Source organism: Coenobita brevimanus, chromosome 75, assembly GCF_032717465.1.
Source record: "Coenobita brevimanus isolate Jiangsu-jjx chromosome 75, ASM3271746v2, whole genome shotgun sequence".
NCBI classification, from domain to species: domain Eukaryota; kingdom Metazoa; phylum Arthropoda; class Malacostraca; order Decapoda; family Coenobitidae; genus Coenobita; species Coenobita brevimanus.
Window position 1 is genome coordinate 8,543,962 of NC_137028.1, and position 21,149 is coordinate 8,565,110.

Genomic DNA, 21,149 nt, shown 5'->3' on the forward strand with positions numbered 1-21,149 from the left:
TGTTTCAGCATCATGTTGCGTTTTTACTTTGCTGTAACTTCTCTGTCATACACCTCTCATGGACTTTTTTTTCACAATCAAGAATACAACTTCACATTGCCCCCTTAATGTCATTTGGAATTGGATGTGGGGTAATTCTCATTACTTATTGTGTCCAACCAATGTTGGTGACTGTCTGGCCCTAACTGAGGCTTAGTGATCCATTGTTTCCTTTTATTCTCTGGTATCTGCTGGCTGTGACTCAAAAGTCTGGAGGTCTGTAGGATATTTTGTTTGTCAGGCATTAAAAAAAAAAAAAAAAGTGGGACTGAGAGCTTGCAGAATTTGTCCCATCCCATGGAAATTAAATTGAAACAAGAAAGTCAGATTCAAGATTTGTTCATTTTGAGATGCACAGACACACTGTGGCAAACAGACTGGAGGCCTTAACCATTTGGATAGATTGAGCAAGACAGTTTCAGAATTGACCAGTTTCATACATGAAAAGGTGTAGAGTGGTTCACTTAGATTAGAAAGTTGGACAGAAAAAGGGTGAAACTGTGTACAAGTGCTCATGCTTACCATATTGGGGTGAACAATTACCAGAACAGTAACAGCAGAAGAGAGAGACAGAGAAAGGCAACATTGCAGCAAAGAGAGAGGTTGAAAGGAACATGATGAGAGATCATGAAATAAAAAAACTTTTGACTCTAGCCTGTTTAGAAGGGATGTATGCAGTGTGCTCCCCATTGCATTCAACCTGTGCTCTACACTGAAGTGAATAATGACCATGTTAGAAGTCAGCTGCTGAATAAGACAAAAGAATGCATAGGGTTGGTCTGTTTCATCAGAATTCTGAAGCTGTTTGTATAATAGATGTAATGTGATGGGTCACAAGAAAAGAGACACCAAAGTTACTGAGTTCTGATGAAGAACCTGAGTTATGTGTAGTTGAATAGAAGGTAATAATCATGTGGAAGATTGTATTGAGTCGTAAGATGGAACACGAAGCTTTTTTTAGACATTAAATGCCATAAGGTTGCTTATGTGATAGCCAGACTGGGAATACATTGCTTCCATAGCTCCCTACTAACTACCGGTAACTGTTCATCACCTTGCCTTTCAGATCATCATGTTTGAGTGACATGTTGATGGTATGTATTACAGGTTAGAGAGTTGCATTTTTTGTGAACATATATGCAGCAGTTGTTGTGGCCCCAGGCTCATCTGAAAATATATATCTGGTGTACTGCATGCTAAAGCTGCCCTGGGGAGGGAGTTGAGGGACACTTATACAGTACCCTCGCATCCAGTACGGTACTTTTGTCAGACAGTACTACTGTACTGGACTAAATCCATGCTGGACAAACAACAGACCTTATGGGAAAAATGAATAATGTCAGACAAGCCTTGAAAAAGTCCCCCTCAAATTCAGCTTAACTACATTTTGACGCAACTAAGATTTTACCAACATTTAAGGTGAGTGGTGATGGGTTGAAAAAGTCCCCCCCAAATTCAACTTAACTACATTTTGACACAACTAAGATTTTACCAACATTTAAGGTGAGTGGTGATGGGCTGGGGGGAGCAGGGAGAGGGGTTTCCAAGGGTGTAGGAGGTTCTACTGAGGGCCTTCAGGATCCTGAGGAGGCCTCTCTGCCTCAACCTCCCTCATAAATCCCTCATAGTCACACACTGACACATTGTTATCTTTGTCATCAGGGGGAAGTGCAAATACTGCAGTTTGACTGGCACACATCACAAGTCATGAGGAAGGCATACTGGACTGGCACGCCAGTACTAGCCCCTAAAGCGCGGCCAATGGACAGCTGACCCCCCCCCCCTCCCCCCGGTGGCGGGATTATATCGCGGTCTGAGTACCTGTAGGAAAATATTAGCCAAAAATCAGAGATTAACCCTAGAACATTATACTTGGTATGGCAGATAGTACTTACATTCAGCTTTCTCCAGAGACAGGTGTTGAGCCTTCGTGGACTACCCAAGGACTTGTGGAGACTTACAAAGTTGGGTAACAAAATCTTCACTTTCACACCTCCAGCAACCCGTTTTCCCCTCTACCACAGCTTCATTCTGTCACAGTAAACTTTATACTACAACGTACAGGTAGTTTGGAATCCGTATTTGTACAATAAGCACTGAAAATAAGGCTAAAATCAATGAACCCTACGGCCGACATGCAGCGCGGCGGCGGTCTTCCCGTCACTCAACAAACATTTCCATTTTCACAGCTAAAAACACGTATACCACATTATTTTCAATCATATTACTTCCCAAAAGATCATCGCGGCGCGCTTTTTATTCTGCCTTACGCCTGTCACTTTATTCTCGTTCCTGTCGGCTGCTCGCACTGACTCGGAAGAGCTAGAACTCGCCATAATGTCACTTTGAAAGCCTGCGGTAAACTGACGCTAAACAGGGGCAAACCATGCGAAAAAAAGCTAGTGTGACAACTGGGGAAACAAGCGTTTCCTATTAGCATAAACTACTTGTGAGAGGAGAGCTGAGATTTACAGTTCTGAGCAGTCAGAGCGCTGCCATATATCACAGCCAGGCTGGCCGGGCCGTGGTGGGGGGGGGAGGGGGAAAAATGCAATATTTGGCAACAACGGAGGTCAGTAGTACAAAGGTAAAGTATGCTAATTGTAGCTAAAGGGTGGTGGTACTGATAGACAATACCAGCTGGAACATCCTTGCCTGCGTTTATTCAAAATTAACTTGAATCGCAAACATGACAATCCGCCGGTATGTCCTTTTTGGCGAGCGTCGCAAACGCGACGACCCGCGCTTTAGGGGCTAGGAAAACGTTCACCAGTGTTGGCCATCTTCCCCCACGCGTGCGGGTTGTAGTACTGGATGCAGCATGTCAGTACTAGGGAAGAACTCATCGGATTTGGCCCACTTTGCACAGCTGATCCATATTAGCCCAGCCAATCCGTACTGCAGTAATAATTTTTTTTTTTTTTTGCCGACCATACTGGATGTGAATAGTACTGGTCAATCGCGTACAGGACGTGAGGGTACTGTATAACTGGGCAAATAACTGCCCTGGTATATCAGTGCATTGAATGAAGGCATTTCTCTCCACATCGTTGTTGTGGATTCCTGACAGCATCTTGTGCAATACTGTTTTTTTTTTTTTTTTTTTTTTTTTTATGTGTCCGACTTCTGGGCATAGGCTTCACAGCCTGCTCTCAAGGCCCAGTAGTCCTCCTACATACCATACACCTCTCTACATGTCTGTAACACCTGTCTGAATGAGCAGGGTAAACTACTGGGACCAGGGGGCTTTTCCAGCATCTTTCTTTATTCAGATCTTCCAAGCCAGTTCTTGTACTCGTAGCATTGTACTTCAGGAGAGGAGATTTAGTATAGTAATGTCAGGCTCGAGAATAGTATTATTAGTGTTGCAGTAATAGTGACCAGATGGTTAACCCGCCCCGTCCCGACGACGTATGGGTACGTCACCACGATTTGCATTTGCCAGTCCCGGCGACGTACCAGTACGTCGTGCAATTGCAATGTGCATAATTTCGACAATTTTCAAATTTCGCGCTTGATTTGCGGTACGTACCCTCGCCTGACCTTCCCCTACCTGCCACCAGGCGGGGACACTCGGCGACCCCGCGCGACCCGCGCTAGCCCGCCGCTCGTCCACTCACCTGGTAGCCACGGTCCTGCTCAGACATGGCTAAGAGAGGTCTCTCAGAGAGCGAAATTCAAGTCGCCCTGGACACCTTTACCGGCGACAGTGATTCCCCACTGGATGACGAGGAGATGGACAAAGATTATGTGCAGCCAGACGAGGAAGAAACCACCAGCAGTGACGAGGAAGTTCCGTCACCAAGGAAACGGCAGTACGTGACTTACCGTGCTGCTAGAGAGGGAGCAGGAGGCAAAGAAGGCACGTGGTATGTCATATCCCTATCCCCAGCGTGCCTTGGAAGCCGGGTCGAGGTCGAGGACGAGGACGAGGACGAGGACGGAGACGTGGGACGTGCTGCCACGTGGTATGGGCGGGAGGTGATTACACATCGTGGCCCAGAGCGCACACCACGTCGTCTAAGCAGGTATGGGCCAAGCATTCTGTTTGGGGCGGTAGGAAGTGAAGTGGAGGGAGTGGGGAGTGAAATGGACATTCCTGGGATTAGGGAAAGTGAGAGTGAGGTGGGTGAGTCATTGCTCTCCCTACGCAGTGTGAGGCGGCAGAGTGGATCACGTGGGCCAGTGCGGGTGCGTTCCTTATCACGTGGGGTTGTGAGGGAGGGGGAAGGTGGGGAGGAACCACTCCAAAGCACGTCTTATGCTCCCCAATATCCCCTAACACGTGGTCGAGCAAGGTTGCGTGAGAGAGCACGTGGTGTGGTAATGGAGGGGGAAGGTGGGGAGGAACCACTCCCCAGCACGTCTTATGCTCCCCAATATCAAACTATTTCATCCTCACAGCCCCCTAATGTTCCTCAAGGCCGTAAGGGTAAGGGAAAGGGAAAGGGTAAAGGCAGAGGGAAGAGGAGTGACAGTGGGGAAGCCCTCCGTACTCCTTCTCCCCAACCTCCCCAACCAGGATCTCCTCCCCACCCAGACGAAGGCGGTGATGGGGACGAGGGATTTGTGTCGTGGGATTGGGAGGATGGGAGTGATTTTTCTCCCCTCATTCACCCCTTCACTGAGCAGGGGCGATCTGGCTGCATTGCACCAGGTATTCACTGTAATTCAAGCAGGTTGGATTTTTTCCACCTGTTTTTCAGTGAGGCCTTCGTTGATCAGATCGTGCTTCAAACAAACCTGTTTGCAAGCGGCCAGCGGCTAGAAAGTGAAAGATTGGGAACAAGGAGTAGGCATTCAATGATTTATGATTACCCTGCCTCCATTCCAGAAATGTTCTTATTTTTTGCCCTTGTCCTTTTGATGGGTATAATAAGAAAAAATAGAATTCCTGCTTACTGGACTAGAGACCCTGTTATGTTTACCCCCATATTTGGTCAAGTGATGAGCCGTAATCGGTTTCAACAAATTCTAAGTCGCCTCCATTTTTATGATGCTAATGACCCTGCAAATACAAACAACACGGACAAAATGAGGCGAATTAGGCTGGTCTTTGATCACCTCAGGCAAACCTTTCGATCCTCATTCTATCCCTATAGAGATCTCGTCATAGACGAGAGTCTCGTGTTGTGGAGAGGCAATATTTCATTCAGACAGTATATACCCAGCAAAAGGCACCGTTTTGGGTTCAAGATCTTTGTTATGTGTGACTGTAGGACTGGATACGTGCAAGACATAGTCTTGTACACCGGTGCACAGACAGACATAATAGAAGATCGAAGTATAGGACTTTCTGGAGCAGTGGTAAAGACGATGATACAAGACTACCTTCATCGTGGTCACGTTCTCTACCTCGACAACTGGTACACTAGCCCTCTTCTCGCTCGTTATCTTCACAGACATGAAACGGGAGTATGTGGAACCGTAAAGGTGAACCGGCGTCACATGGTCAAAGTAGGGCGGAAACTTGCAAGGAGTGAGGTTGTCTTCTTCAAAGCAAAGAACATCCTTGCAACAATGTGGAACCACAACAGAGAAGTAAGCCTCTTGTCCACGGTTCACCGCTCCTTGATGCACCGTACTGATTCTGTTGATTACCATAGCGAGAGCAGGCGTCGTGTTTGGAAACCTGAATGTGTCATGGACTATAATATAAACATGCGCCTCGTGGACCAGTCAGACTCCATGATATCGACGGTAGAGTGTGCCAGGACCACGATGAAGTGGTATAAGAAACTGTTCTTTCACTTGCTAGATATCACTGCTCTGAATTGCCACCACCTTCACGCCATGACCACAGGAGTTCAGGAAACCTTTGAAGGGTTTGTGAGGGAGCTCACACGAGAAATCTTTGCAAAATATGCGGTTGAAAGGCCCCAACAGCGCCCCCGCACTGCCCCTATTACCCACACTCCCCAGAGAATATCCGCCCGCCATTTCCCCACTCCTATCCCGCCCCAGCCCAACAGACCTAGGCCCCAGCGCAGGTGTCACGTGTGCAGTAATTCCCAGGTGCGACTCACGACACAGAGGAAGGACACCCGCTATGAGTGCGTGCAGTGTGACGTGGGTCTGTGTATTCACCCATGTTTTAGTGAATACCACACGTTGCTGCAATTTTAGCATGGTGTGATTGCGAAAGGACGCAGAAATTATGATGTAAATGCGACAGACAGACGCTCTGTGAAAAAATCAGTCATGTGGATCGCCAAATATTAGTACAAAGTGCCTACGGGTAGAACATAAGTGCAAACATTGGGTGTAAGTATATAAATCTGCCCTAAGTTGAAACTTACATAGAGAGGGTTGTTTGATGCGATATTCTGTCGCTCAGTGCAATAAATACGGCCCCTTATTATATATTTTCTATTATGTGACATTCTTACTGGTATAATATAAGTTCAAATTATTGTATATGATGATGTATTTCCTAAGTCAAATATTCATAGCTTGTCTATAAAGATAAGATTTCCTGACGCCTAGTCGAATGAATAAGGCACGTATTAGTCAAAATAAAAGTCAGCAAGTGATAAAGTGAATAATTAGTATATAAGTGTGTGCGTGAATTAGTATATAAGTGTGTGAGTATTATGTATGACGTAACATTCCTTGCGAGGGTATTTTCAGGCGATATTCTCACGCTCACTTGAATAAATAATGGCAGTAAGTATGTACAGTGCATTGGAGGGGTGTAAACGTGTGTAATGTAAGTGGGAAAATATAATTGGAGTGAATAAATAAAGTAGATGATGAAACACGAGTGTTTGAGATCGTGGTTGCTACGTGAATAGGCGCTAGCATATCGCTAAATGCCCTCGTAATGAATGAAAATAATTGAAAACCTTCACAGTGGTGGGGGAAAGGTTCTATGTAAATGGGAAAATAATTAGAAAGTGATAAAACAATTTGGTATGTTGAAATACGAGACATAGCGAGTGCGCTTACTAAGCTGATGTGCGCTAAACTTATGCTGCATGTCATCAAAATGAATGAAAACATCTGAAATCACTTACAAACAGTTGTAATTAGTAAATTGTCATTGAAACAGAAGTATACAAGTAGAAAAAATGATCGGTAGACTCATAACAGAAAATTAGCAGATAGCATGATACGACTCGGACCTAACTCGCTATGCTCGCGCGATGGTACAATGCTTATTTTTCCTATATATGTGTCTGAAATCCATTATATTGTTACTGTTATTGTTTATTAGTACAAATTCAATAAATGTAGAGGTGTTGTGTGTTGTTTGTCCCATTACTCCTTACCATAGAAAACGTTTACGCATATCCAGCCCATTACAGAATACGATACCTGCGGGGGGAAACCGCACCTGTATAGACCACTTATAGACTGCAGAGACAACTTTCTTCAAGATTTTCCATAGTTTCTCGACCTAAGCGGAAGTTTCATAAGAAAAAAAAATTTTCCAAAAAGGCTCGGGACTGGGGGATGTCATAGGTGCGGAAAGGCTCGGGACGTGACGGGTTAAAGCAGTGGATTTTGGAGTGCAAGGTTACAGATTTTGGCTGCTGTGGAGTATAATTTGAGGATTTGAATTTGTCAGTACAGTTTTCACTGCATCTCTGTAACATCCATGAACATATACAGAATATGTCTTTAAATACCATTATACAGTACAGTACTGTACTTTTATGAGGTATGAGTATTTTGAGATATCCGTGGCCTGTCGTATCATAGAATACTAACAGTCTGATGTCAGTGCCCAAGTGGTGATATGGAGGGCTTGCCATGTCATCTGGTGATACATGAAGGGCATCTTGAATCACAGGAAATAGCCTTTACATTTTATGTTCAGAGCCATGATGATAGAAGGAAAAGAAGTTAGGTTTAGGACTTCATATGTAATAATTGGCTCATCTTTGTATGCAAGAAGCTGTAAATATATTGATATTATGATATTAAGAATGTATAACCAAAGTTTTACTTGCACACTGATAGTTTTTCATTGACTTCCTTTAGGATTTGGAGGTAGCTGCTTCCAGAAAGATTTGTTGAATTTGGTATATATTGCCGAGTGCCTCAATCTTCCCGAAGTTGCAATGTACTGGCAGCAAGTCACGGACATGAATGAATATCAGCGAACAAGGTAAATTAATTAGGAATAATTTTCAACATTGTTTTTGGAGTATATACAGTAGTAATATTGTAGTGTACAGTTCTTTTCCCAAGTGTTACTTGGTTGGTATTTTATTTCTGACACTTTGTAGTGTCAGCCTTGCTTCCACACATCTGAAACTTTTAAAAGGCTCCCCCCCCCCCTCTTTTTTCTCCACCAACCAAGGCCTTCATACAGTCTGCTGCTGTTGTGTATTAGCCTTATAACACTCATTCAGTGTGTAGATGATACATAGTGTAGGGAGTGAAGGTGCCCGACTAGTTGTAACCCATACGTGTCTGATTTTGACACATGACGAGGGTTAATTGCTCACAGAATGCCACTCAGAAGGAGAAGCAGCTGGTTACTCTTGCCTTAAATTTCTAAACTTGTGTAACCCAGCCCCAGGTCTCTATGCACCTGATGGGGCATTACTGGATTGGATGAGGCATGGATGGAGAACCACCATGGGTGTAGGAGAGTCATTTATTCACAACATTATGCTTCTTTATGCAGTGAAAGTCAAATGAAGTTATTTTCATAATTACGATTTTACAGATTTGCCAAGCGAATTGTTGGGTGTCTCTTCAACACAGTTACTGATAAAACATTAGCTGTGTTTGGTTTTGCTTTCAAAAAGAACACCGGAGACACACGAGAAAGCCCCGCTATCTTTGTGTGCTCCCATTTACTAGAAGAAGGAGCAAGACTCAATATATATGATCCAAAGGTATGTATACTATATATTTAAATAAATTACAGGTTAAGCATACCCATTATAAAGTATTACTGCTTGCCGTATGCAAGCCAGCCATTACAATGCTGTACGTAGATATGTCCCTCGCTACACAGCCAACCCATGTATGACTTAAATATAATTTTTATTAAGCATTTGCCATTTCTTTATTTCTGAGTATAGCATTTATCACTTCTTAATTTCTGAATGTTTAATGCATTTTCACACCACTTTTATATGAAATTGCTGACTAGTGACATCTTGATAAATAGTAGGACAGTTGTAATTACCGGTAAGTATAAACTAAGGGTGGCATTGAGGTATAATCTTGTCTAAACATTCAGCAGAAAAGTCACTAGAAGACTAATGCATGAAGGTTTAGACATAGCTTACCTCTGGTGTATGATTTGAGTGGAGACAGATGACTACCATCCACTTACTTGATGGGGTAATCACCATCCATATACTTGACATAGTGCTGCATGTAGTTAACTACACTGAGTGACAAGCCAAAAGTTTTGCTGTAACCCAGAAAACCATTTACCACATTGTTTGGCAACCTCATAACTAAATGATGCATGGTGGTGTAGTGGGACAAGGCACTTTACATGGGTGGGGCCCTAAGAGTTTATGTCAAAGTGTTGGTTGGGGTTTTATCGATCACATCATGCCATGCAGGAGTGAGTTAGGCTGGTCACCCTCACCTTAAATGTCATATGTAAGTAGCCTAGCCCCAGATCCATATGCTCCGGGTTGGGGGGAGGGATTGGGTTGAGGAATTAAAAGCAAAAAAAATAACAATAAATGATCATTCCTTCTTTACAGCATTTCCAGTGTTGTTTTCATGTTTTAATTATTTAATTATTTATTTTTGTCACTTTTTAATCACACTGTAAGAGCATGGGTGTGCTGGGCTGACTTCATGCTTTCATCAGGCCTGCACTAGCATTGATTCTATACAAGGATGTGATTTATGTGTATAGAGCACAGTTATCTTGTGTGCAGATCCCTCCACTTACAGCTTTTTCTAATGAGGTGATCACATGTAGTGGGTAAAGGTCAGGCAATACTGTAGTTGTTTTTTAAGTTAATTGATGGCCGGATATGATATTGAAGGTGGCAAATCAGGAGAAGAGGGGTAATTGGGATATTATAGGTGGGCAGTGTGTGAAGAATGATGAAGGAAGGTAGTGGTGAACAGTGGAGATATTAAAGATGCGTGGCGAGAGCATTATAGCCGGTTGTTGAATGAGGAGTTTGACTGGGACAGGGAAGGTTTGGAACCAGCAGATACAGTGTTTGGCCCTTTGTCTTTGATTGACACTGTTACTGTGAGTGAGGCAATAGGCAGGATGCGGGTGGGGAAGGCAGCAGGTGTGTCTGGGTTGACTGCTGAAATGTTGAAGGCCTCAGGAGATATAGTGGTGAGGTTAGTCACTGACCTGATAAATATGATTATATGAGTGTGTTGTCTTTGATGATTGGCTGAAGAGCATAATTGTAAATGTGTACAAGGGGAAGGTTGATGCTCTGGAAAGAGGAAATTATAGAGGTATAAAGCTTTTAGATCAGATAATGAAGGTAATGGAGAGAGTTCTAGAAGGTATGATTAGAGAAAGAGTGAATATTGATGAGATGCAGTTTGGGTTTATGCCAGGCAGGGGGACCACTGATGCCATATTCAATGTTCGACAGCTTCAGGAAAAATATGTAGGAAAGAAAAGGAAACTGTACTTTGTTTTTGTTGATTTGGAGAAGGCCTTTGACAGCATCCTAAAGAGGTGATGAAGTGGGCAATGAGAAAGCTTGGGATGGAGGAGTGGCTGGTTAGGGTGGTTATGGCCATGTATGTGGGTGCCCACACCCAGGTAAGAGTGAATGGAGATCTGAGTGATGAGTTTTCCATGAATGTTGGTGTGCATTAGGGGTCAGTTTTGAGTCCCTTGTTGTTTATCATGGTGCTTGAAGCTCTCTCACGACTTCAGAAATGGACTCCCATGGGAGATGTTGTATGCTGATAATTTGGTGTTGATTGCAGAGAATGAAAGGGAGGCAGTGGAAAGATTTAGGAAGTGGAGAGATGGTATGGGGCACAAGGGCTTAAGAGTAAATGTAGATGAAACGAAAGTGATGATATCTTGGATTGGTGGTGGTACTGTCAAAGAAGGGGGAGTGGTCTTGTGCAATTTGCCACAAGGGCATAGGAAATAATTCCATCTTGTGCAGTGTTTGTGATAAGTTGGTGCACAAGAGAGGTAGTGGTATTAGAGGTAGACTGTGAGATAGTGCTGATTTTATGTGTGTGGTGTTCTGGGGAGAGCAGGTGGAGATTGTCAGGTGTGAAAGGATTGAACTTGCTGGTGAGTCTCTTGAGTGTGTAGAAGAGTTTTGTTATTTGGGAGACATGTTATGTGCCAGAGTTGAGACTGGAGCTAGCTCTGTGGCTAGGGTAAGAAGTGGTTGGAAGAAGTTCAGGGAGCTGTTGCCTCTCCTGACACTGAGAGGACTCTTCGTACGTGTTAAGGGGTCTATGTATGCAGCATGTGTTAGGAGTGTAATGCTGTATGGCAGTGAGACCTGGGCAGTAAAAGAAGAGGATATTCGCAGACTCAGACGTACAGAAATGACAATGATTAGGTGGATGTGTACAGTAGTGCTTCCCTGCCTGCGGTCCCTGAGGAGGCTAGGTTTACAATAGAAGAGTTGAGAGGTAGGATGGGAATAGAGTGTAGTGGTGTTGTGATGATGAGAGGTAGATTGAGATGGTTTAGGCATGTGGAAAGGATGGGGGATGATAATTGGTTGCAGAAAGTGAGAAGCGTTAATATTGGGGGTGGTGTTGCGAGGTGTAGACCAAGAAGGACGTGGGACGAGGTCATTAAGTGTGACCTTAGGGTTAAGGGACTGAACAGGGAGGCGCCATAGATCGAGCAGCATGGAGAGCCGCCATTAGGTGACCAAGGCTGATGCATGCAAGCATGTTGGAGCCATCAGAAACCAAACGGATACCACCAATCCTGGGAATTTTTACCAGTTGATTATTATGGTGCTATTAGCCTGAAAGGGTAGGGGTTGTGGAACGAGGCATCCATCTGCCTTTGTGTGAACTACCTTTGAGTAGAGTACAGTGCATATTTTTTAAACTACCAAATGCTGTATGGTTTTTGCAGGTGGAGGCTAAACAAATTGAAGATGATTTGACAAATGCAAGAGCAACCAGTGAGCCAGAGCGTGTTCAGAAGTTGATCAATATCTATGATGACCCATATGAAGCAGTTAGAAATGCACATGCTATTGTTGTCTTAACAGAGTGGGATGAGTTTAAGGTGAGTAGTTTTTGCCCCATAAGTTTTTTTTTTTTTTTTTTTTTTTTTTTTTTTTTTTTTACAGAAAGGAAAAACAAATGAATTAAAAAATAATCCATACACCAGATTACTGGCATCCCCCATTCATAAAAAATCTGTTGGACTTGAATGGCTGTAGGTTGAAGTTTGGGGGGGAGACAACACTGGGGAAGCGTGTTCCTGAGAGATGCAGTTTGGGAAATAAAATTCTGATAGGCAGAAATTCTGCTATTTGGCTGTGTGACATTCCAGTCACGAGCGCTACCAGATGCCTGTGTAGCACGAAGGAAGGCATGGAGAGATGGCACAATGGGCGCAATTTCGTCTGAGCATTTGCCATAAAAGTATATAAAATAATGCATGGAAGGCAACATTCCTTTTTATTTGTAGGGGAGTTAGTTTATTTGTAATAGCAGGTTTATTAATAATTCCAACAGCTTTGTTCTGAATTTTGTCTGGTTGCTTTTAGTGCAGTCTTTCCACATCCTTTCCACAAGGGTGAGCAGTATTCTAGCGGAGAGTGCACATGACTTAAAAATTATGTGTATAGCTAACTGCTCGTCGATGAAGAAGTTATGGACTTTGTACAATAATCCAAGTTTCTTTGAGGCAGTTTTAGCAAGTGATCTGACATGAGAATTCCAGCTGAGGGCATTGTTAAGTGAAACACTGAGAATTTTAATACTTTTGGGGATGGGAATATTAGTAGCATTGAAGGTAATATACAAATCTGGCAATATCTGTCTGTTAGTTAATTGTATATATTTGGTTTACAAGCATTAAATGAGACAAGGTCATTTTGTCCCTATTCAGTGATCTTAGATAAGTCTTGATTTATAGAGATGGCTGCACTGAGTTGAGAGTTAGAGATACTGTACTGAATTTTGTGAATGGTTGTTTCAGTGTGAATGAACCCTGAAGTGTTGAGTCATCTGCATATGAATGGATGGGATTGTGGGTGACAAATAAGAGATCATTAATATGAACTAGGAATAGGGTTGGCACCAAAACTGATCCTTGTGGCACGCCGGCATTAATTGAGTGGAAATTGGAATATACATCATTTACCTTTACTATTTTTGTGTCGCTGAGATATGGGGAAAGCCGAGGAACAAAAGACGTTTGTCCATAACAAGGGAGTTTGGATAGCAGGGAATAGTGCCACACTCTGTCAAAGGCTTTAGAAATATCAAGGGCTGCTGCATGAGTATCTCCATGTTGGTCAATTGATTGATGGATGGTATGAGTCAAGAGACTGAGTATATCAGTGGTGGATCTTTTGTGGTGAAAACCAAAATGTCTATCTATCTGTCTATTGCCAGACGCCTCAATCCCGTTTGGGGTGGCCACAAACAAATCGCCTCCGAGTCACCCTGTCCCCTGCCATTTCACTGCCCTGCTCCCAACTCACACCCCCCTCTCTCATATACCTCTCCACCCCATCCCTCCATCTCATCCTCGGCCTTCCCCTCCCTCTTCCCCCCTCCACCTCACTCACATACACTTTCTTTGTCAGTCTTTCACCCTCCATCCTCTCCACATGGCCAAACCTTCTCAGTGTGTTCCTTATAATGCTTCCTAACACATCCACATCAACACCACAACGCTTCTTTATATCCTCATTCGTCAGCCTGTCTCTCCATGTGACTCCACAGGCTTCTCTTAAATAACTCATATCCACTGCTCTCACTCTTGACTTGTGTCCTTCCAACAACGTCCAAGCTTCACTTCCATACGTTATAGTTGGTATCACAATACTGTCATGTAGTAACTTTTTCACTTCCATGCTCACTTCCCTGTTTCTTATCACTGCTTTCAAAGAACCAGCAACCTTTCTTCCCAGCTGTACCCTTTCAAGCACTTCACCCTCCAAACCTCCTTCCTTACTCATCACACTACCCAAGTACTTAAATGTACTCACATTTTCCAATTCCTCACCATCCAACCTCGCTGTACATTCACTGACTTCACCTCTCTCAAAGACCATCACTTTACTCTTCCCTACATTCACCTTTAGATTCCGTTTCTTACACACTTTCCCAAACTCATCCACCAAGCCTTGCAGCTCCCCTTTGTCTTCACTCAACAACACAGTATCATCTGCAAACAACAGCACAGGGAGCTTCCAAACACCACCCCCTCCCACCAGGGCCACTCCAACATCCACCACCCTACCTTGTACCTCTTTTATTACCCCATCCATGTACAGATTGAACAACCATGGAGACATGACACATCCCTGTTTCAACCCAACTTTCAAAGAGAAAAATTCACTTAGTTCACCATCCATACGCACTGCAGCCTTCGCACCATCGTACATACTCTTCACAGCATTCAACAACTTCCCATCTACTCCATATATTCTTAACACTTTCCACAGTCCTTGTCTATCCACCCTGTCATATGCTTTCTCCAAATCCATGAAAGCCGCATACAACTTCTTTCCCTTCTCTAGAAACTTTTCCACTAAAGATCTAAGAATGAATATGTGATCTACACAACCTCTTCCCTTCCTAAAGCCTCCCTGTTCTTCTCCAACTAATTTCTCTGATCTTTCTCTAACTCTGTCAATAAGTATCCTACCATACACTTTTCCTATTATACTAAGAAGACAAATGCCTCTATGATTACCACACACTTCTTTTTCCCCTTTTCCATTGTACAAGGGAATAATTATACCTGACTTCCAATCCTTCGGGACTCTACCTTCCTCCCAGGCCAATCTGCACATCTTCCACATCCATTCTACTACTATCTCTCCCCCATGCTTCAGCATTTCACCACACACTCCATCAATTCCTGGGGCTTTCCCCGATTTAACTTTCTTCATGATTCCACCACTTCTATCCTACTGATTTCTTCCTGTCTTCTCACCTCCCTCCTTCTCCCAGCCATTCCCCAGCCACTTATACTCGCATTAATTCCATCCTTTATGTTCAACAATTCCTTAAAATGTTCTCTCCATCTGCTCACTTTTTCTCCCTTCTCCACTAGTAATCTACCATTTTTATCTTTCACTCCCCTGCTAACTTCACTTCCACCCTGTCTTACTCTTTTCACCTCTTTCCAGAACATTTTCTTACAGTCCCTCCACTTTACACTCAAATTCCTTCCAAATTCCTCATCCACTCTCTTCTTACTAATCTTTTCACCTCTCTCTTTCTTTCTACATATAACTCTCTCTTCCGCCTCTCAACTTCTTCCACGCCTCTATTTCTCATCCATTCATTGTATGCTTTCTTCTTTTGTGCCACAGCTTGTTTCACCTCTTCAGTCCACCACGCTGTTCCTTGCACCCCCCTCCGTCTTCTCTTCCTTCCTCACACCACATCACATGCTGCACATATTTCTTCTGTAAATATCCTACACACACCTTCCACGTCTCCCATCTGCTCCAATTCATATTTGCCCAATAGTTCCTCCACTTCTCTCTTATACTCTGCCTTTTTCTCATCCTCTTGTAACCTTTCCACTCTCCTTGCAACTACTCCTTCCTCTCGTCTTTCCCTTCTTCTATTCCTCCATCTTACTTGAATTCTAATTCTGGCCACCACCAAGTAGTGGTCAGAAAGTCCACTCCCCCAACCACTATAAACTCTTGCATCCATTACACATCTTCGCATCCTTTCATCCACACACACATAATCAATCATTGCCTTCCTTTCATTCAGTTCACCACCCACCCTTCTCATCACTCGCCATGTATACCTGTGGATCATTTTATGCCTGAAGAGGGTATTGGCTATCACCAACCCCCTCCCAGCACAAATGTCCACTAACGCACTCCCATTCTCATCCATCTCAGCAGGCACACCCCACTCACCAACTATTCCATCCACCTTCACATTCCCAACTTTACCATTCATATCACCAATCAAAAACACTCTCTCATTCCTTCCAAACTTTTCCATGCACAATTCTACATTTGTCCAGAACTCTTCTCTCACTCTGCTAGCACGATCTTGCATTGGCGCACACACACACACAATCGCCCACATTTGTATTCCAACTTTCAACTTTGTTGGATTCAAGATGTTTAACTATGTGCATATTAATTTTAGTTTCAAATACCTTACCAAGAGAAGACATGATAGCTATTGGTCTGTAATGAGAGGGGTCAGAGGAGCTTCCTTTCTTTGGAATTGGGTGGATATTGGACTTTTTCCATGAATCAGGGAATGAAGAAGTACATATTCATAGTCTGATTAATTTAGCTAGAACAGAGACAAGTTCTGGGGAGCACTTTTTCAAAACAGTTGAAGGAATTCCATCTGGGCCAAAAGCTTTGTTGGTTGGTAAATTGTCTAGGATGGATTTTACGTATCTAGTCTGTATTTTAAGTGGAACAATTTCGGGAGAGTCAAGTTCTAGGACTGGGACGTTCTGGCTGACATCCTCAAAGGTAGAATTTCTGGCAAATGTACTGGCAAGGATATTTGCCATACCATTGGGTCATTTGTAATGTTACCGTATGAAGATTTTATTGGGGGAATGGGTGATGACTTGTTAAAGTTATTATTGGAAGAATTGAGAGTTGACCAGAATATTCTATTGTCATTAGGACTGTTAAGTAGTTTTGATGCCAGGTTTTAAGAAAGTTTGATTTAGCAAGATTTATTACTGCTTTTGTATGGTTTCTAGCAATCGTAAATTGACAGAGTGATACAGATGTTTTTTATTTTAAGTAAGAGTTTTATGCTGATGACTTTTGGGCTGTTGCTCTGGCACAAATGCTATCAAACCATTTAGGAGAGTTTGATCTTTTAGGGAACTGTTGACCTGGTGTGAATAAATCCATACCAGCTAGTATTAAGTCATCAGTGTGGGTCTGGGTAGAATTGATATCACTAGGAAAGAAAGACTGTTATGAAATGTCTACAAGATTATTTCTAAATCCATTCCACTTTACTCTCTCAAAGTGCCATCAGGTCAGCCTGACATGTTCAGAACGGGCAGGTTTGGGGGAGCTGACTAATGAGGCTTTGATGAGATTGTGGTCGGAGGATCCAAGTGATGACAGTACAGTAATCCCTCTACTATCCGACTTAATAGAGCCAAAGGCATGTCTGGAAAGTGGTCCTATCTGATTCCTGGCTCCTGGACTGGTACTTAAGGACCCTAACCCAGCCTAACTTTGAAAGCCACCTAAATAACTCCCTACTGGACATGCATAGCACCTATTTATGACGCTATTCACACCAGTAATGGACATAAAGCATGAAATCAATGAAAAGGAACCAAAGAATGACGGGGAAGCAGAGTTGCCAGATCGCAACGGCCACATTACCAGTGGTGAAAAATGCTCTTTTGGCAGTGGTGAAAATGCTCTTGAAGCACATACAGTAATCCAGTGTTGTGCTGCACTTAATTCATTGCACTGTGAGTTATAATTGTTTAACACTGCACATTGTTCTTAACTGCTCCACGCTAGTTTCAAAGGCCAATTTGCATTCCACAGTTAATCCTTTGCACTTTAAATTCTAATTTTGTAACACTGCACAACACTGGAAATTCCCGTGTGGTCTAGTGGCAAAGTATTGCAGTTTATTCACAAAGAACGAGCACGTGTGGCTTCCTTTGTGATAAGCGTCTACTCGCAATCGAAGTTAGGCAGTAACTGTTGGACAATGTTGGTGACGGGGAAGCAGAGTTGCCAGATCGCAACGGCCACATTACCAAACTCCTCAATTTTCATTACCAAATTTAACTTTTCTTTACCAAATTCATAAAGCTAGCATTTATTCTTCATTAATTATATATACAAGTGGAAATACATGTAATCACTCTCCTTATAATTAACAGCATGTTGATTATTTTCATGCTATGTAGGCTAGCAGATTAATCACAGAGAGCAGACAATCCACCATCTCCATCCTGCGTATCCTCATACATGTGAAAAATCCATTTGGTAATGCATTATTTTGATTCATTACCAAACGAATTTTTCATTACCAGATTGGCCCACATTTGGTGATGAAAAATGCCAAATGGCAACTCTGACAGGGGAGGGGGGGAAGGGGGAGGAAGGAAGGGGTGATAGGGCCATGGTGTAAACAGCTGTTTGGCACCGTGTGACAATTTCAAATTATGGGTGGGAAAAAATTCGGATTCTGGGGGGATTTTTTTTCTTTTTTTTTTTGGCCATTTTTGGGTTCCGAAGGTCCAGGTCCACAATGTCCGGTAAGTGGGGTGTCCGGAAAGTGGACATCTGGATAGTACGGGGATTACTGTACTTCTATCCTGTATTGATTTGGATTTTTCAGGAATAGATCCAAGAGATGGGCATTATGATTAGGATTACAGGTATACCCCGGTTTAACAGTGCAGTTGGTTAAGTAAAATCCCATCATTAGGCAGGGTATCGTTTATCGGGGTAGATTTAACATGTAATGGGATGCGTTTTTCAGCCTTGGGTTTCACCCCAACCAAGTCCAAAACCTACCCAAATGAGCCCCAAAACTTGTTTAAAGCCAATCTAAATGGCCTGACAGCTGTAAAAGAAGCTAACCTAAGCTTAACACCCATAAATAACTCACTAAAACCAACAAATAAAATCTGATAATTGTCAAATATGAGCCTGGAAAAAATCAAGCTTAGTAAACTGTACCCCAGAATGAAAATGTTCACCCCATGTATGGCTAAAACACATTAATCTAAGTCTAAAAATAGTTTGTAAATCAACCTAAAGTTTAGTCTAAAATATCATAAAAATCAGTATAAACAAAACAAAACCCTTGTTGAACTGAGGTTTGTCCATCGTTAGGCAGAGTATGGTGGTATTTCGGCCCTCATCGTTAAGCTGGAGTATAGCATCTAGGGGTATCGTATATCAAGGTATTACTGTATCTGGTATTCTGGTTAGTTCCTTTACCAACTGCGTGAGATTAAACAATTCTGCAAACAGCTAGCACTCTAGACCGGTATAGTCAGTCCTGGCATAGTGCAATAACCATTGTACATTATTCGTTTTCATTTTTAAAGGCTCCAACATGCTTGCATGTGTCGGCCTTGGTCACCTAATGGCGGCTCTCCACGCTGCACAATCCATTGCAGCCTCCCTGTTCAGTCCCTTAACCCTAAGGTCACACTTAATGACCTCATCCCATGTCTTTCTCGGTCTACCCCTCATAACCCCACCCCCAATATTAACACTTCTCACCCTCCTCACCCAATTATCATCCCCCATCCTCTCCACATGTCCAAACCACCTCAATCTACCTCTCCTCATCACAACACCAATACACTCCAGTCCCATCCTACCTCTCAACTCTTCCATTGTAAACCCAGCCCCTCCAGGCCTTGGACGCAGGGACGCACTGCACATCCACCTAATCATTGTCATTTCTGTACATCTGAGCCGGCGAATATCTTCCTCCTTCACTGCCCAGGTCTCACTGCCATACAGCATTACACTCCTAACACATGCTGCATACAAAGACCCCTTAGCACATAGGGAGAGCCCTCTCAATGTCAGGAGAGGCAAGAGCTCCCTGAACTTCTTCCAACCACTTCTCACCCTAGCCACAGAGCTAGCTCCAGCCCCACCTCCAGCACACAACATATCTCCCAAATAACATAACTCTTCCACACACTCAAGAGATTCACCAGCAAATTCAATCCTTTCACGTCTAACAGTCTCCACCTGCTCACCCCGGCATTCTGTACACATAAAATCAGCATTATCTCGCAGTCTACCTCTGATACCACTACATCTCTTATGCACCCATTTATCACACACACCGCACAAGATGGAATTACTTCCCACGCCCTTGTGGCAAACTGCACATGGCCACTCTCCCTCGTCTTTGACAGTACCGCCACCAACCCTAGATATTATCACTTTTGTTTTATCTGCATTTACCCTTAAACCCTTTTGCCCCATACCATCTCTTCACTTCCTAAACCTTTCCTCCGCCTCCCTTTCATTCTCTGCAGTCAACACCAAATCATCAGCATACAACAACTCCCACGGGAGTCCATTTCTAAAGTCACGTGAAAGGGCTTCAAGTACCATGATAAACAACATGGGACTCAAGACTGACCCCTGATGCACACCAACATTCACAGAAAACTCATCACTCAAATCTCCATTCACTCTCACCTGGGTGTGGCCATAACCACCCTAACCAGCCACTCCTCCAAGCCAAGCTTTCTCATTGCCCACTTCACCACGTCTCTAGGGACTCTGTCAAAGGCCTTTTCCAAATCAACAAAAACAAAATAAAGATCCCTTCTCCTACCAATATATTTTTGCTGAAGCTGTCGAACAATGAATATGGCATCAGTGGTCCCCCTACCTGGCATAAACCCAAACTGCATCTCATCAATATTCACTCTTTCTCTAATCATACCTTCTAAAACTCTCTCCATTACCTTCATTATCTGATCTAAAAGCTTTATACCTCTATAATTTCCTCTTTCCAGGGCATCACCCTTCCCTTTATACACATTTACATTTACACTCTTCAGCCAATCATCTGGGACAACACACTCATAAATAATCCTATTTATCAGGTCAGTGACTAAACTCACCCCTATATCGCCTGAGGCCTTCAACATTTCGGCAGTCAACCCAGACACACCTGCTGCCTTCCCCACCCTCATCCTGCCTATTGCCTCACTCACAATAGCAGTATCAATCAAAGGCCAAGGGCCAGACACTGGATCTGCTGGCTCCAAACCTTCCCTGTCCCAGTCAAACTCCTCATTCAACAACCGGTTATAATGCTCTCTCCATGCATCTTTAATATCCTCACTGTTCACCACTACCCTTCCTTCATCATTCTTCACACACTGCTCACCTATGATATCCCGATTATCCCTCTTCACCTGACCTGCCACCCTAAATATATTTTTCCTTTCCCCATGATTTAGGTTATCAAGTAATTGTCTCTGTGACTCAGACTTT

At 43.2% G+C, this 21,149-nt stretch overlaps 1 protein-coding gene across 2 annotated transcripts in view; it reads left to right on the forward strand.

Moving 5' to 3' along the window:
- The window catches only part of sgl (UDP-glucose 6-dehydrogenase sgl), a 98,982-nt gene that overhangs the window by 39,553 nt on the left and 38,280 nt on the right, over nt 1–21,149 (forward strand). For both annotated transcript variants that reach the window (XM_080278860.1, XM_080278861.1), the window contains exons 7-9: nt 8,026–8,152; nt 8,720–8,891; nt 12,068–12,223. In XM_080278860.1, the coding sequence (XP_080134986.1) occupies nt 8,026–8,152; nt 8,720–8,891; nt 12,068–12,223 (455 nt within the window). The remainder of the gene's footprint in view (nt 1–8,025; nt 8,153–8,719; nt 8,892–12,067; nt 12,224–21,149) is intronic.